The sequence below is a fragment of the Carassius auratus genome, unplaced genomic scaffold (genome assembly GCF_003368295.1).
Source record: "Carassius auratus strain Wakin unplaced genomic scaffold, ASM336829v1 scaf_tig00000254, whole genome shotgun sequence".
Taxonomy (NCBI): Eukaryota; Metazoa; Chordata; class Actinopteri; order Cypriniformes; family Cyprinidae; genus Carassius; species Carassius auratus.
In genome coordinates, this window is record NW_020523286.1 from 2,486,315 (window position 1) to 2,500,439 (window position 14,125).

A 14,125-nucleotide genomic window follows, 5' to 3' on the forward strand; every position below is an offset into this window, starting at 1 on the left:
AAAAATACTAAGGCCCTCGAACTGAAAGTGTCAAAGATCCTTGCTCTACAGCAAAATGAGGAAGATGACAGGAAAAAAGGTCTGATCAATACACAAAATTATTTTGGCTATTGCCCTGGAGTGTCTCTTTTGTACATGCTGAAATTGTTATATGTACTTACCCACGCATTCTCTTCTTGTACCACAAGATGGCACCAACCACTAACAGTGCAAGTAAGAGCAGTAGCATCACTGGGATGACCACTGACGGAGTATCTACACAAAGAAGAAACATACATCATTATTATACTATTAAACAGATTTCTTCATAGCAACAGGCATACAAAAACTAATCTTTCAAAGCTTCTTTTAGTTTACCTTGCCAAACTAAACTGAATATGAATCTGAGAGAAATGAAAAGAGAGATGAAAGGAATGCTGGAACTTACTTCCAGAGTCTGATTTTTGAACAGGGGCGACATTGAGCTCACAGCGGAAACCTGCCCAGCCGGTGTGACACCTACATAACACACACACACACACTTTAAATTACTGGCCATCCTTATACAGAATCATGTTATTATATATTTTTAAGATAATGCTATATAAACAAGTTTGTCAGCTATCTCAAGTCCAGAATTCAGGACATTCAGGTAGATTATCTTTTATCTGGAGTACCACAAGGTTCAGTACTAGGCCTATTTTTGTTTTCTATTTTCTATATTCTATTTTCAGTCTCATTGTCCATTTTAAGTGCATTTTATCTATTGGTGTTTTTTCTTTTTACTTTTTGCCAACAAAACATCTGCAAGAACATAAAAGCATTTCTTTTATACAGCTCTTTACCTGCACTGTGGCAGCTTAGTATTATGGTCTATAGAGCACTGGCCCTCAATGCAGAAGTCACCACAGGTGTAGCACGTAGGCTGCTGGCTGTTATTACCGCATCTTCACAGAAGAACATAAATTATCACAGCACCCACAAAAACAGAGCACACAACTGATCCATATTTATACGACACATTATTTCAAACAAGCTAAGGCTAAATGTTGGTAGACTATGAAAGCACAGTGAGTTGAATGTGCTGGTACGTACTTGCATGTTATCCCGCTGCCTAGCACTTCACACTTGCCCATTCCACAGTATTCACACTTGCTCAGCTCACATTGTGGACCAAAGTATGACTCAGAACACTGGCAATGTTTAGTGCCATTCATCATCTCCATACAAGTACCTCCATTCTTACAGAAGTCCTCACAATGACCTGCACAGATTGATTCCCAGTACTTATTTGACTTTGTTTTATTTATTAGCAAGACTTCTGTTTGGATTCAAACAGCTAATAAAAAAAACATTAAGACAATGGAAATTTTAGAAATTACTGAACCCTCTATTTAAAGTGACAAGGAGTTAAACTCACTGTATTGGCACTGGTCACCCAAGAAGCCCTTTGGACAACGGCAGGTTGGCTGGTTGCCCTGGTTGACAGTGCAGTTGCCCCCATTCTGGCAGTAGTTGTTGCAAACATGTAGGTTACATTTGGGGCCAGTGAAGCCAGTCTGACAGCGGCAGGTAGGAGCACCTGGAGAGAGGAAACGGGATGTGTTGCGGATGTAGCTCTAAAGATAAATGTGCAAAACCCTGGTCACAAAGGCACAATGTGTCTGTGAGTGTGTGTACCTGTGCGTGAAGGGGAGCAGGTTCCTCCGTTCTGACAGTAGTCTCTGCACTGGTTGATTTCACAGCGTTCTCCACTGTAACTGGTGGGACAGCGACATTTGGGCTGGCTCCATGCGTTGAGGAAACAGCTGCCACCATTCTGGCACTGAACATTACATGTAGGAGCTAAAAGAAAAATATGTTAAAGATGACTGACTGAATTTTATAATTTAATTATGTTGAGAAATACCTAACAAATGAATTTATGCTCATGAAGCATCAGAAAAAAATATAAATGCATTCAATCAAGCTCAAAAAACTGCATATGGACAATATTTACCATGTCAAATGTTATATATATATATATATGTTTTTTTTTTTTTCCTCAGTGTAATAAGTAGCTTCAGCATTGTTCTGGCTGTGGCCTAAAATGAATTAGGATATAGTGTGAAAGCAGGGTCTTACTGAAGGGGGATTGGGTCGCTGGAGGCACCTCTGTACAGGTACCGTTGTCCGGGATGTGGTCATTAGGACAGGTGCACACTGGCCCACTGGGACTGAGTAAACACAACCATTCACACTTCTTCCTATCACATGGGTTAGTCACTGTAAAAAAACAACAACAAAAAAGACGTTTTAGATCACAGAAAAAACACTTAGATTTGCAATCAGACCCTAAAAAAATGTGTCCAAACCACACACACTTTCACACAGACACTCACTCTCAGGCTGTTTGTAGCGGTGATATAGGACTATGTCAGTTGCGTGGTTGATGCCAGTGGTCAGATTCTCCGCCTGACCTTTCCCAAACTTGTTAACCCGGAAGACAAAGTTATTGGTGTAGGTAACACCATAAATGTAATCCTCAAAGATATCAATGCTGAAGGGATGAAGGAGGTCTGTAAGAAATGAAGAGAAGCTGATTAATGTTTCAAATATTACTGTTTTGTACAGTTCTTTAACCATATAAATGATAGCCTTTGAGAGTATATATATAAAAAAAAAAAATGTTTGAACGAAAGTTATATTATAGCTAAATATAGATTTTTAGCAGATACAGTCGAGGATGAGCTTTAATCCCAGAGCATAATCGCATTACTGAACTGTTTTTGATGTTAGATACAGCCACAACAGGGTCCGAGCCATCCAAACGCACACTGCCAATCATAGAGAGCTTGACATCTGCCCAGTACAGACGCTCATTGAAGTAGTCCACTGCAAGACCTGTTTTAGAGAAGATGTATGCATTAACACACAGATTTAATTTGAATACAGTGAACTAATTTCATGGACACAGATGGTTGAAAGCAGCACTACGCTGGTAAGACCTGTAGGCCATTGGATGTTCTCATGGACCAGGGTTTGTCTGAGTGTCCCATCCATGGCTGCCGTCTCAATCTTTGGATGATTGCCCCAATCTGTCCAGTACATGGTTCTGATATACGAAACAAAAACGATCCATCTGAAGCGTTTCTACTGTAGAATTAAGAAAACATACAGTACAGTGTATGCTTCTTACCCTCTCTGAGGATCCACTACAATGGCATAAGGCTCATCAATCATGCCAGAAATCAGCGTCTTCCTGTGCTGGCCTGAAATCTGAGCAACCTCGATCACATCACGTCCCGAATCGGTCCAGTAGAGGTTACCAGCCACCCAGTCTACCGCAATTCCACGTGGCATCTTCAAACCTGGAATCTAAAGAGGAGACCGGGGAAATTCAGTTAAGGTATTGCAAAGCATGAAGCTTAATAATGAACACTGAATGTCTCGACTTACATCGAGGTTGGTGACACTGCCCTCACTCTGCCTGGTGTTGCGGTGAGAGTTAGACGTAGGACCTGATGGTGAGATCGAAGAGGGCAGCTGGAAGCAGGAAATGCCAGATGTGTGCCAATTGGTCCAGAAAATGCGGTTGGTCTTGACGTGCAAGTCCATGGCATCGATGCGCACGTTGACGTCGCCCTGGAATGTCTGCTCATAAACCCACTTGCGCATATCAAGATTCAGACTGCGGATCTCGTTGTCATCCGCAATGTAGAGGACCTGTTTACTAATGTTTTGACCTGCAGATACACACGAAAGAGTTTTCGACAGGTGAATCCATTCGAGAGCATGCACAACTCTAAAGGCGAAGTGATTTAAAGAATAAATTCAGCACATACTGTCAGCCTTGCATGTGTTGTTAATCCTGGTGAAGTATTTGTGGCAGCTGCACTTGTAGGAGCCCTTGGTGTTGTTACATATGTGAGAACACATACCAAACTGCATGCACTCGTTCTTATCTAAAAAAAAGAGAACAACAATAATTTCGCAGGTAGAGATACCCTTCACTGACATAAAAAAAGTCATAAGCCTTTTTAAGACGGCAGACTAAGTACCTTCACATGTGTTGTGTCCAACGCTCTGGAAACCCTGTTTGCAGGAACAGAACGTGTCTGTGCCGTTGGAAATGCAGTGAGCCTCATCGCCATCTCCACATAAAGATTTGTTACTCTTACAGTCATTCAGAACGGTGTCTACAAACACACAGACAGACACATGAAGTCAATTCAATCAGGATTTAAGAGCCCCTTCTAAATATCAAACTATAAAACCAAAGCATATTTTATTCACAAATACGGACACTGGCATTATGATAAATCATCTTACCTGTCTTGCAGCCAATCTCATCTGATCCATAATCTTCACAGTCATTAAAGAAGTTGCAGCGCAGGTTGGCACTGATGCATTTGCCATTGCTGCACTTGAACTGGTCTTTATCGCATGTGGATGTGTGGTCTCCTATAAACATGTCGAACAGGTCATGGAAACCCTCAGGGAGTCTGATATAAAATCATTTAGGCATGTCAGAGCAGACGACTCACCACAGTTAGTCTCATCTGAATTGTCTCCACAGTTGTCCACACCATCACAGCGCTTGCCACTCCAGAGACATACGCGATTATTCCGACAACGGAAATTTCTAGTGGGTGGGCACTGGAAGTTTCCTGAATTATAGAAAGGAAGATGTTTACAGTTTGAGCTTGCTCTGTATTAATGTTGTTTTTCTATTCATCATCACCAGCAAAACGTTGAATTGAATTGTAAATATTTGTCAGGGATGCTGATCTTTTTTATTACAATTCAACTGTGAGAAAGAGTTCTTACTGCATTCCTCAGGGTTCTCATCAGAGTTATCTCCACAGTCATCCTCCCCATCACACTTCCAGGACAGCGGCTTACACAGAGTGTTGTTACACTGGAACTCATCATGGGGGCAGTGCCGCGCCTCTAAAAGAGAGCAAAAAAAAAACAAAGTGAGATACATGAGAATGTATTTTAAAAATGACATTGGACATATAAATAAGCCCATTTCAGAAAGAAGCAGACATGCATACTCACCAGAAATATTACAACTCTCTTCATCACTGCCATCAATGCAGTCAGCATCAGCGTCACAGCGCCAGCGAAGTGGGATACAGTGACCATTCTTACACTGGAATTGATCCTCCTCACACTTCAGGTCACAGCCATGCTGTGAAACACAATGATATATGTATTGATTTTAATATATAATATTACAATAAAGTGCTGAGTGTCATAAGAAGCCACAAAAACCAACCAACTAAAGAAACCTTAACTATATTTATATCACTTGGCTCGTATTTTGGAGGAAATGGAGGAACATTGCATTTAAGCTTTGAATAAATGGTCCCTTGATAACTGCAGTTTATAGACTGGCTACACCCAATTTATATGAGATGGTGAAGCAGGCCAGTGAACAGCAGTACCTCATCAGATCCATCTGAACAGTCATGATCTCCATCACACTTCCACCTCCCAGCAATACAACGGCCGTTAGTGCAGGCAAACTCACTTTCAGAGCACTGACGTGGCACTGGGAGGGAGAGAGAGACAGAAACGTTAATAGTGAAGAAACACCAGACAGCACAATAACTACAACAACTACAACAACTACAAGGAAAGCAGGAGGAAAGAGAGGGACACATTTCAAGACAAGGTCTATAGTTCAGCTTAGAGAGTGAGAAAAATTACCAACACTTTCAGGGTTCCAACATAATCATGATCAATTTTCAAATTAGATTATTTCATATATATATATATATATATATATATATATATATATATATATATATATATATATATATATATATGAGAAATTACCAACACATTCAGGGTTCCAACATAATCATAATCCATTTTCAAATTAAATTATTTCATATATATATATATATATATATATATATATATATATATATATATATATATATATATATATATATATATATTAGTGCTGTCAAACGATTAATCGCGATTAATCACATCCAAAATAAAAGTTTATAAGTACTATATGTGGGCGTACTTTGTATATTTATTATGAACATATAAATACACACATGCGTGTATATACATGTGTGTGTATTTATATATACCGTATTTTTCGGACTATAAGTCGCAACTGAGTATAAGTCGCATCTGTCCAAAAAAACGTCATGATGAGGAAAAAGACATAATTCGCACTGGACTATAAGTCGCATTTATTTAGAACCAAGAACCAAGAGAAAACATTACCGTCTACAGCTGAGAGAGGGCACTCCATTTTTACAGTGGTAGACTACAGGAGCACTGAGCAGCATAGAGCGCCCTCTCGCGGCTGGAGACGGTAATGTTTTCTCTTGGTTCATTTCTCTTACTTCATTTCTCTTGGTTCATGTCAAATTATTTTTGATAAATAAGTCGCACCTGACTATAAATCACAGGACCAGCCAAACTATGAATAAAAATGTGTGACTTATAGTCTGGAAAATACAGTACATAATAAACATACACAGTACGATGACGACCATAGGAACCCTACTAATTAGTTCAGAATCATTGGAAACACTTTCATTTTCAAACTTTATTCTAGTTTCAAGATCTGAATGTATCAACAGAAATGTTCACTGCTACAAGCTTCTCTATTTAATTTCGTGGAGGAAAATTAACTACATCGTTTCTCCACTAGGGAGCAGAAGCTACGATTGGCCACTTCTGTCATAAACATGAATGGAATCATGGAAAGATGAGAAGAGAGGAGAAGGAAAGGGAGCCAGGAATAGATAGGTGGTTTGGAGGAAGGAGAGACCTACCTCTGAGTCAAGCCAATGGGTCAGTGTGAAATGAAGAATAGAGACAACATGAAGTGAGATGCAACAGTGAGCAGTGTGAGTGAGCCATGACATAGGACAAATACCCACAATGCCTCCCACAGACATATGTGACAGTCACAAATAATAATAAACCACTAGATTCACTCCTTTAACTTGCATTCAAGCAGTCTCAGTTGTGCGAACAGGAAGCAGGAACGCTAAGGTCACTGTCGGTTGAGATACTTACCGCACTTCTCCTCATCCGAGTTATCGCCACAGTCATTGTCATAGTCACACTGCCAGCGGCCCGGCACACAACGGTTGTTCTTACAGCGGAACTGGTACGGCTCACATGTTCTCTCATCTACATCAAGAAAATACGATGGAATTATTTACTAAAATAATGAGAATAAAATGAACCATTTGTATTCACTTCCACAACAAATCAAATTTTTTTTAGGTATAAATGGAGAAAATAAAAGCTGTCGCACCACACTCCTCTTTAGGTTCATCTGAGCCATCTCCACAATCGTCCTCTCCATCACATGTCCAGCGGGACGGGATACAGCGGCCCGAGTCCTTACAGCGGAACTCATCCACACCGCACTTCATCTGAGCTGCAGAAAACACAAACAGCTTTAATTACGACTGTCAGTCGATTCTTCATTTAATTTATTTGGTTATTTTATGCCATATTATAAATCGAAGGCAATTATTGTAGCAAGAACAAGATAAAATCATTAAAAAAATAGGCAAAAAATTTATAAATAAAAATATTAACAAGCATAAGTAGTGCTGTTAAATCGATTAATTGCATCCAAAATAAAAGTTTTTTGTTTACATAATGTGTGTACTGTGTATATGTATATATAAAGATATACACAGATTTAAGAAATATATGTATATAATATACTTATTTAATATAAATCATATGTAAAAATTAAAACATATATACACGTTTGTAAATATATACCTATATACCTACACACACACACATATATATATATATATATATATATATATATACTTATATTTTTATGTTTGTAAATATACCTATATATATATACCTATATACATATATATACCTATATACATATATATATATATATATATATATATATATATATATATATATATATATATATATATATATATATATATATATATATATATATATATATACACCTATATACCTATATATATATATATATATATATATATATATATATATATATATATATATATATATATATACCTATATATATATATATACCTATATACCTACACACACACACATATATATATATATATATATATATACCTACCTATATATATATATACATATATACACCTATATATACCTATATACATATATATATATATATACCTTTATATATATATACATATATACATATATATATATACCTATATATATATATATATACACATATATATATATAGATATTTATATAGATATATATATATATATATATATATATATATATATATATATATATATCTATATCTATATAGATATATATATATATATATATATATATATATATATACTTATATATAAATATTTGTTTGCTGATTTAAAAAAGCAGTCTGATCAAAGCAGTCAAAATAATACATGGGCAATATCAAGATTTACCACCAAATTAAGAAAAAAAAGTGGCTTTAGAAGTCAACACATTGTTTTTGTATTTCCTTACTGCAGTTGGCCGGTTCGTCGGATTCGTCCACGCAGTCGTAGTCTCTATCGCACACCCAGACTCGTGGTATACAGCGTTTGGTGATGGCACACTGGAACTGGTTAGGAGCACAGGTCACCTCAGCTACAAGAAAACACAGCGACACTCAGCCAGTCAGCTCATCAGAAACCAGCCTAATACATAGTGTAAATATCAAAACATCCCATGTCTTAATTAATGAGAGATAGAGGACTAGACTTACGACAGTCCTTTTCATCTTCTCCCTGGCCGCAGTTGTTCTGACCGTTACAACGCAAGATTCCAGGGATACAGCGACTAGGATGCGAGCACTTAAACTGACTGGGCAGGCAAACGTGGATGTCTGAATGAGGACAGAAATGAGTGTTCATTAAACATATGTCCTAAGGATGATTATTTCAGTCCTACACAATTGCTTGGACATCATACCACAGTTGGCTTCATCGGAGTTGTCCTGGCAGTCATTGTCTCCATCACAGATATAAGCTGGGTTGGTGCAGAGACCTGTGCCACACTGGAACTGGCCTGGTCTGCATTTAAACTCGGCTAAAACACAAGAACAGAGAGCATAAGACTGTTATGTATGTTTGAGCCATGGTGTCTCTCGCAGTTACAGCCCTTATACTTACGGCAGTCGGCAGGTTCATCTGAGCGGTCTCCACAGTCATCCTCAGTATCACACTTCCACCAGAAGGGAATGCACTTATCATTCTTGCAGACAAACTGCAGTCAGAGAGAAAGAAGAGAGAGGACAGACAATTAGTAGAGCGTCATTTCTGACAAGAACTTCTGACAAGAACTAATATTGCACCCCAATATTGAGGACAATCAAGTTTTTTTTGCACGGTGACATTTATTCAATTTACTTCTGACTACACAATTTCTAACTCTACTACTCATTACCGAAATGCAAAAAAGAAGAGAATAAATAATAACAGTCAGTAATAGTATTATTGTATCGCAGTGCTATTTTAGAGTCACTTTAATATTATTAGTATACTATTATAGTGTTCAAAAAATGTTGAAGGTTTAATCATTTTGTTGTGTCTGAAAACACTTATTATAATATTATAAATATCTATAATGCAAATAAATATATATATTTTTTTATTACCAGTTTTATTAATATTAGTACTTCAAATTACATTTGTTTTCAAACTAAACTTTCAAATTTTAGTTTAGTTAATTTTTTCCTTCATTTAATATCTATTTTTCAGTTTTATTTTAATTAACAAAATATTTTTTAAGTTTTTTTGTTGTTTTTAATACTACTACTACACTGTAAATGAAGAAAAAAATATGTATTCATTTGGACCATTGAGGTGTTATTTATTAAAATAGTTAAGAAATACCACAATATTCTTTTTTTTATTTAAAATGAATGGCAGTACAATAAACACTGACAATGTTGAAACACTTGTGATAAATATCACTTTTACTTTAGTAGTTAATGTGTTAGCACTTTCAGTACATTTATAATGTGAATCGAATAAGAATAATGAATTATAACAAGTAAAATGTGCTGGCATTCTGCATTTTGAGAAAACGTTTGCTTATTTGTGCCAAAATGACACACACCTGACTGGCTGTACAGTTGGACAAGCACTGTTTTCCATCAGCTGCCAGATAGAAGTTGGTGGGACAGGCACACTTGTAGCCTCCTCCAGGTGAGAGCAAACACAGGTTACTGCAGCCACCATTATCCTCCTGACACGGGTGACCTGACACTGTGAGAGGAGAAAGCTCAGAAACCACATCAAACACCGCAGGAGCATTTCTATTCACAGCATGTGGGCATCTTCTCACCCTCAGGTTGTCTGGAGGGATGATAGATGTGTATGTCCATGGGTCTGTGGAGGGTGCTGATCAACAGGGTCTTGTTGGTGCCCAGGGTTTTGTGAGCTCTGTTAATGGACTTGGTCTCCCAGTCGGTCCAGTAGATGTATTCCTCAAATAGAGTCATGGCAAAGATATGAGGGATGTCTTGATTCAGCACTGTGGGGTAGAGAACACAAGACCTATATTTAATAAATCAAGAAACAGAATACTGAAATAAGGATGAGACTGATTTTTATCCTTCATGATTTCATGAACTTGATTACATTAGCAAAAAAAGAGAAAAAAACGTAATTATTACGAATAAGTGACAGACCAAACATATTAACCAACACTTAAGGCTATTTTCACAATATGAAAAGTACTACTTTTAGTACATCATATTAAACAGATTTCAATTAATTGCCAAGACAGCAATTTTTTGTTTGTTTAGTTACCTTTTTATTTTAATTATTAAACTGACATTTACTTAAATAGTATCTTAAAAACATTCACATACATATACATATATATATATATATATATATAGTGCTGTCAAATGAATTAATCGCAAAGTTTTGGTTTACATTACTGTGTATATTTATTATGTATGTGTATATATATATATATATATATATATATATATATATATATATATATATATATATATATATGCAAACACTTGCATGTATATATTTAAAAAAAACATGTTGTTCATATAATAAATCTATTTATGCATAATATAAAATCTAAAAATATAAATATATATACACGTCAATAATTCAATATAAACTGTACGTGTGTGTATTTATATATACATAATAAATATAAACAGTACGTATACATAAATTATCTAAACAAAAACTTTTGGATGTGATTAATCATTATCAATAAAAAACAAATTATATATTATTATATAACTTTAAAATGAAAAAGAAAGAAAGAAAGAAAGAAAGAAAGAAAGAAAGAAAGAAAGAAAGACAAGGTCTTTCAACTTGATATTTTCCCATATTTTCTTCCAATGTCCAAAATACATGCATACTTGCATTATTAACTGTGGTACAAGTTTGCATGAATCTTATTACATTAAGATTATGAGATGATATTGATTTTCTTGCATCTCTTGACTTTAGCAACACAAAGAAACTAGGAGGCTTCAAAGTCGAACCCATTAAATCCAGGACAGATCTAGCATGTTCTTGTGTAAGCTTTCTGAATATGAGGAATTCATATGGAAATAAACCTCCTCCTCACTGTCTGTCTTTTGCACATACCAGTCTCAGAAACAATAGATCGACTGTAATATTACATAATACAGACCGTCTATGATGTCATTTATTGGCGACATGAAGGCTGGGTCTCTCCTTTGTCTAAACTAACTGCCTGAAGAAAAATGACCTCATAAGCAGTGTGTGTGTGTGTGTGTGTTTGCATTCACCAATGTGTCTGTTGGATCCATCCAGGCTGGAAAAAGCAATGTAGTCTTCACGAGCGTCTGCCCAGTAGATGCGGTCATTAATAAAATCTAGCGTCAAGCCGTTCGGCCATGTGATCTTATCTTGAATGATGATGTGGCGATCTGAGCCGTCCATGCCGATGCGGCCAATATGTGGCACATCACCCCAGTCTGACCAGTACAGATACCTGGAAATAATAAACCACCAGTCAAACAAGTATAAATTAATTATTTAAAACAACAAAAACAACAAAGTCTCATAGATCCATCAAGAGAAAATACTAGGGTATTTTATATAATTATTTTATTAATATTTTATCTACATTTATAACATTAATTTATTCTAATGAAATATTTTATATATATATATATATATATATATATATATATATATATATATATATATATATATATATATATATATATATATATATATATTTCAGTTGATATATAATTTCTGATGATTTCTAAAATGTGATAGAGAAAAGGCAATGAAGAAGTCTTTTATTTATTTTTTTTTTAACAAAGGTCAAAACTCCTGTTATAATTTAGATTTTTGAGTGTTTACTCTTGTCATAAATTATTCTATTACTTTTCCAACATAATCCTTCAACAAAAAACATTAGTAAAATATATATTTGGGAGTCTTAGACCTTTCCAACGATATATAGTTTGCCAAGATTAGATTAGATTTAATTGTAATATAGTGAAGTAAATGTAGGTGTATACGGGACGTGGTGACAGTTAAAGGATTTTCTAGGAAAATAATGATATGCAATTTCAAATAATTAAATTCGTTACAAAGAATATCATGGAATTTGATCACAATTCTAATAGACTCACAACCCCTAGAAAATAAACCAGCAATTACTGGGATAGTCAGACTAGCTTACATAATACATGACGTAAGATCAGGACGTGTTTAGACTCTCACCCATTCCTCACATCCAGAGCCACGGCTCTGGGCTCTCGCAGGCCGCTGTTAACCAGCACACTTCTGTACGCTCCGTTCAGCTTGGAAACCTCAATTGTGTCTCGGCCCTTATCACACCAGTACAGGTTCCCCCCGACCCAGTCCACAGCCAGACCATCAGGGTTACTCAGAGAGGTTCTGTGCAGCACCTATCCAACAGCCAATCAGAACAAGATGGTACAGTTAATGAATTTGATGTATCATTTTTTTTTTTTAAACATGAAGGACTCCTTAAGGCGCAAGCTTTAAAACTACACAGACCTGCACGTTACTGCCGTTGATGTTCATGCGACGGATCATGCTTCCTTGTGTTGTCACGTCAGTCCAGTAGATCATCTGCTCCGCGTAATGATAGTCCAAAGCCACTGCGTTATTGAGCCCCTGTTAACACGTACAAAACCAGCACACAAAATAGACAATCAGCAACTTTAGAAAATTACAATAGTCTACAAATAACATCTATAGGCTGACAGCCACCTCACCTGTTTAATCAATGTATAGTTAGATCCATCCAAGTTGAGTTTTCGCAGGTAATAGCGGTTGGCGAAGATGAGGAAAGGTTCCTCATCTGAAATGTAAGCAACACTCGTATAGTAAAGCAGACTCTTAAACAGATACTCAACAACTTGAAACATTTTAACTAGCAATGTCATTTTTAATGACTTTCTGTACTAATACTAATATTAAAACATAATAGAACAAGGGGAGAGGGCTCACCAGATGTTGATTTGCAGCTGGTGGGGTCGTCGGGACGTGGCACAAAGCCATCGACACAGAGACAGTGGAAGCTACCATGCGCGTTGATGCAACGCTGGGCACAGGGGTACGTGGTGGTGCACTCGTCCACATCCACACACGTCTTTCCATCTTGCTTCAGACGGAAACCTGGATGACACCGGCACTGCAGGGGCCGGGCAAGAGGCATGTCATGTATTCACTCTTATATGTCCAAGTAATTAATTTGCATAAGTATTATGCGCAAATAAGGAAATGTATAAACACACCTTGAAGCCGATCTTGAGATCTTCGCAGAGCTGTGAGCAGCCGCTCAGCTTACTGTTGAGACATTCATTGACGAAGCAGTTGTTCTCATCAGAGCCGTCGCCACAGTCATTCTTACCGTCACACAGCAATGTCTCGTTCACACACTGGCCATTGGTGCACAGGAAGGCAGTGTCATTACAGCGCCTCTCTATGGATAAAAACAAAACAACCCATCACATTTCTGTTCTGGGACCAATGAATATCACTCTATTATGTGGTAATATTATAGCACTACACCATGGTAGAGAACAATATCATATTTATGTACCATTTACAAGGAACCCCAAAGAACTTCATAGAACATTGAAGTTCTTTTGGAACTTTTGTACTTGGT

General features: G+C 36.6%; 1 protein-coding gene across 1 annotated transcript in view; it reads right to left on the minus strand.

Annotated features, from left to right (window-relative positions):
• lrp1ab (low density lipoprotein receptor-related protein 1Ab) overlaps window positions 1-14,125 on the minus strand; it is a 110,887-nt gene that overhangs the window by 4,458 nt on the left and 92,304 nt on the right. The window contains exons 55-87 of the mRNA XM_026241908.1: window positions 13,752-13,939; window positions 13,465-13,648; window positions 13,230-13,315; window positions 13,009-13,128; window positions 12,709-12,896; window positions 11,757-11,962; window positions 10,310-10,498; window positions 10,082-10,230; window positions 9,133-9,226; window positions 8,933-9,049; window positions 8,727-8,846; window positions 8,486-8,608; window positions 7,262-7,387; window positions 7,018-7,134; window positions 5,412-5,518; window positions 5,023-5,155; window positions 4,789-4,911; window positions 4,506-4,628; window positions 4,291-4,422; window positions 4,020-4,157; window positions 3,804-3,923; window positions 3,418-3,704; window positions 3,158-3,336; window positions 2,967-3,073; window positions 2,743-2,862; window positions 2,361-2,537; window positions 2,104-2,244; window positions 1,660-1,824; window positions 1,400-1,561; window positions 1,075-1,243; window positions 825-926; window positions 428-498; window positions 162-255 (exon numbers count right to left, since the gene is read on the minus strand). Coding sequence (XP_026097693.1) covers window positions 162-255; window positions 428-498; window positions 825-926; window positions 1,075-1,243; window positions 1,400-1,561; window positions 1,660-1,824; window positions 2,104-2,244; window positions 2,361-2,537; window positions 2,743-2,862; window positions 2,967-3,073; window positions 3,158-3,336; window positions 3,418-3,704; window positions 3,804-3,923; window positions 4,020-4,157; window positions 4,291-4,422; window positions 4,506-4,628; window positions 4,789-4,911; window positions 5,023-5,155; window positions 5,412-5,518; window positions 7,018-7,134; window positions 7,262-7,387; window positions 8,486-8,608; window positions 8,727-8,846; window positions 8,933-9,049; window positions 9,133-9,226; window positions 10,082-10,230; window positions 10,310-10,498; window positions 11,757-11,962; window positions 12,709-12,896; window positions 13,009-13,128; window positions 13,230-13,315; window positions 13,465-13,648; window positions 13,752-13,939 — 4,657 coding nt within the window. The remainder of the gene's footprint in view (window positions 1-161; window positions 256-427; window positions 499-824; window positions 927-1,074; window positions 1,244-1,399; window positions 1,562-1,659; window positions 1,825-2,103; window positions 2,245-2,360; window positions 2,538-2,742; window positions 2,863-2,966; window positions 3,074-3,157; window positions 3,337-3,417; window positions 3,705-3,803; window positions 3,924-4,019; window positions 4,158-4,290; window positions 4,423-4,505; window positions 4,629-4,788; window positions 4,912-5,022; window positions 5,156-5,411; window positions 5,519-7,017; window positions 7,135-7,261; window positions 7,388-8,485; window positions 8,609-8,726; window positions 8,847-8,932; window positions 9,050-9,132; window positions 9,227-10,081; window positions 10,231-10,309; window positions 10,499-11,756; window positions 11,963-12,708; window positions 12,897-13,008; window positions 13,129-13,229; window positions 13,316-13,464; window positions 13,649-13,751; window positions 13,940-14,125) is intronic.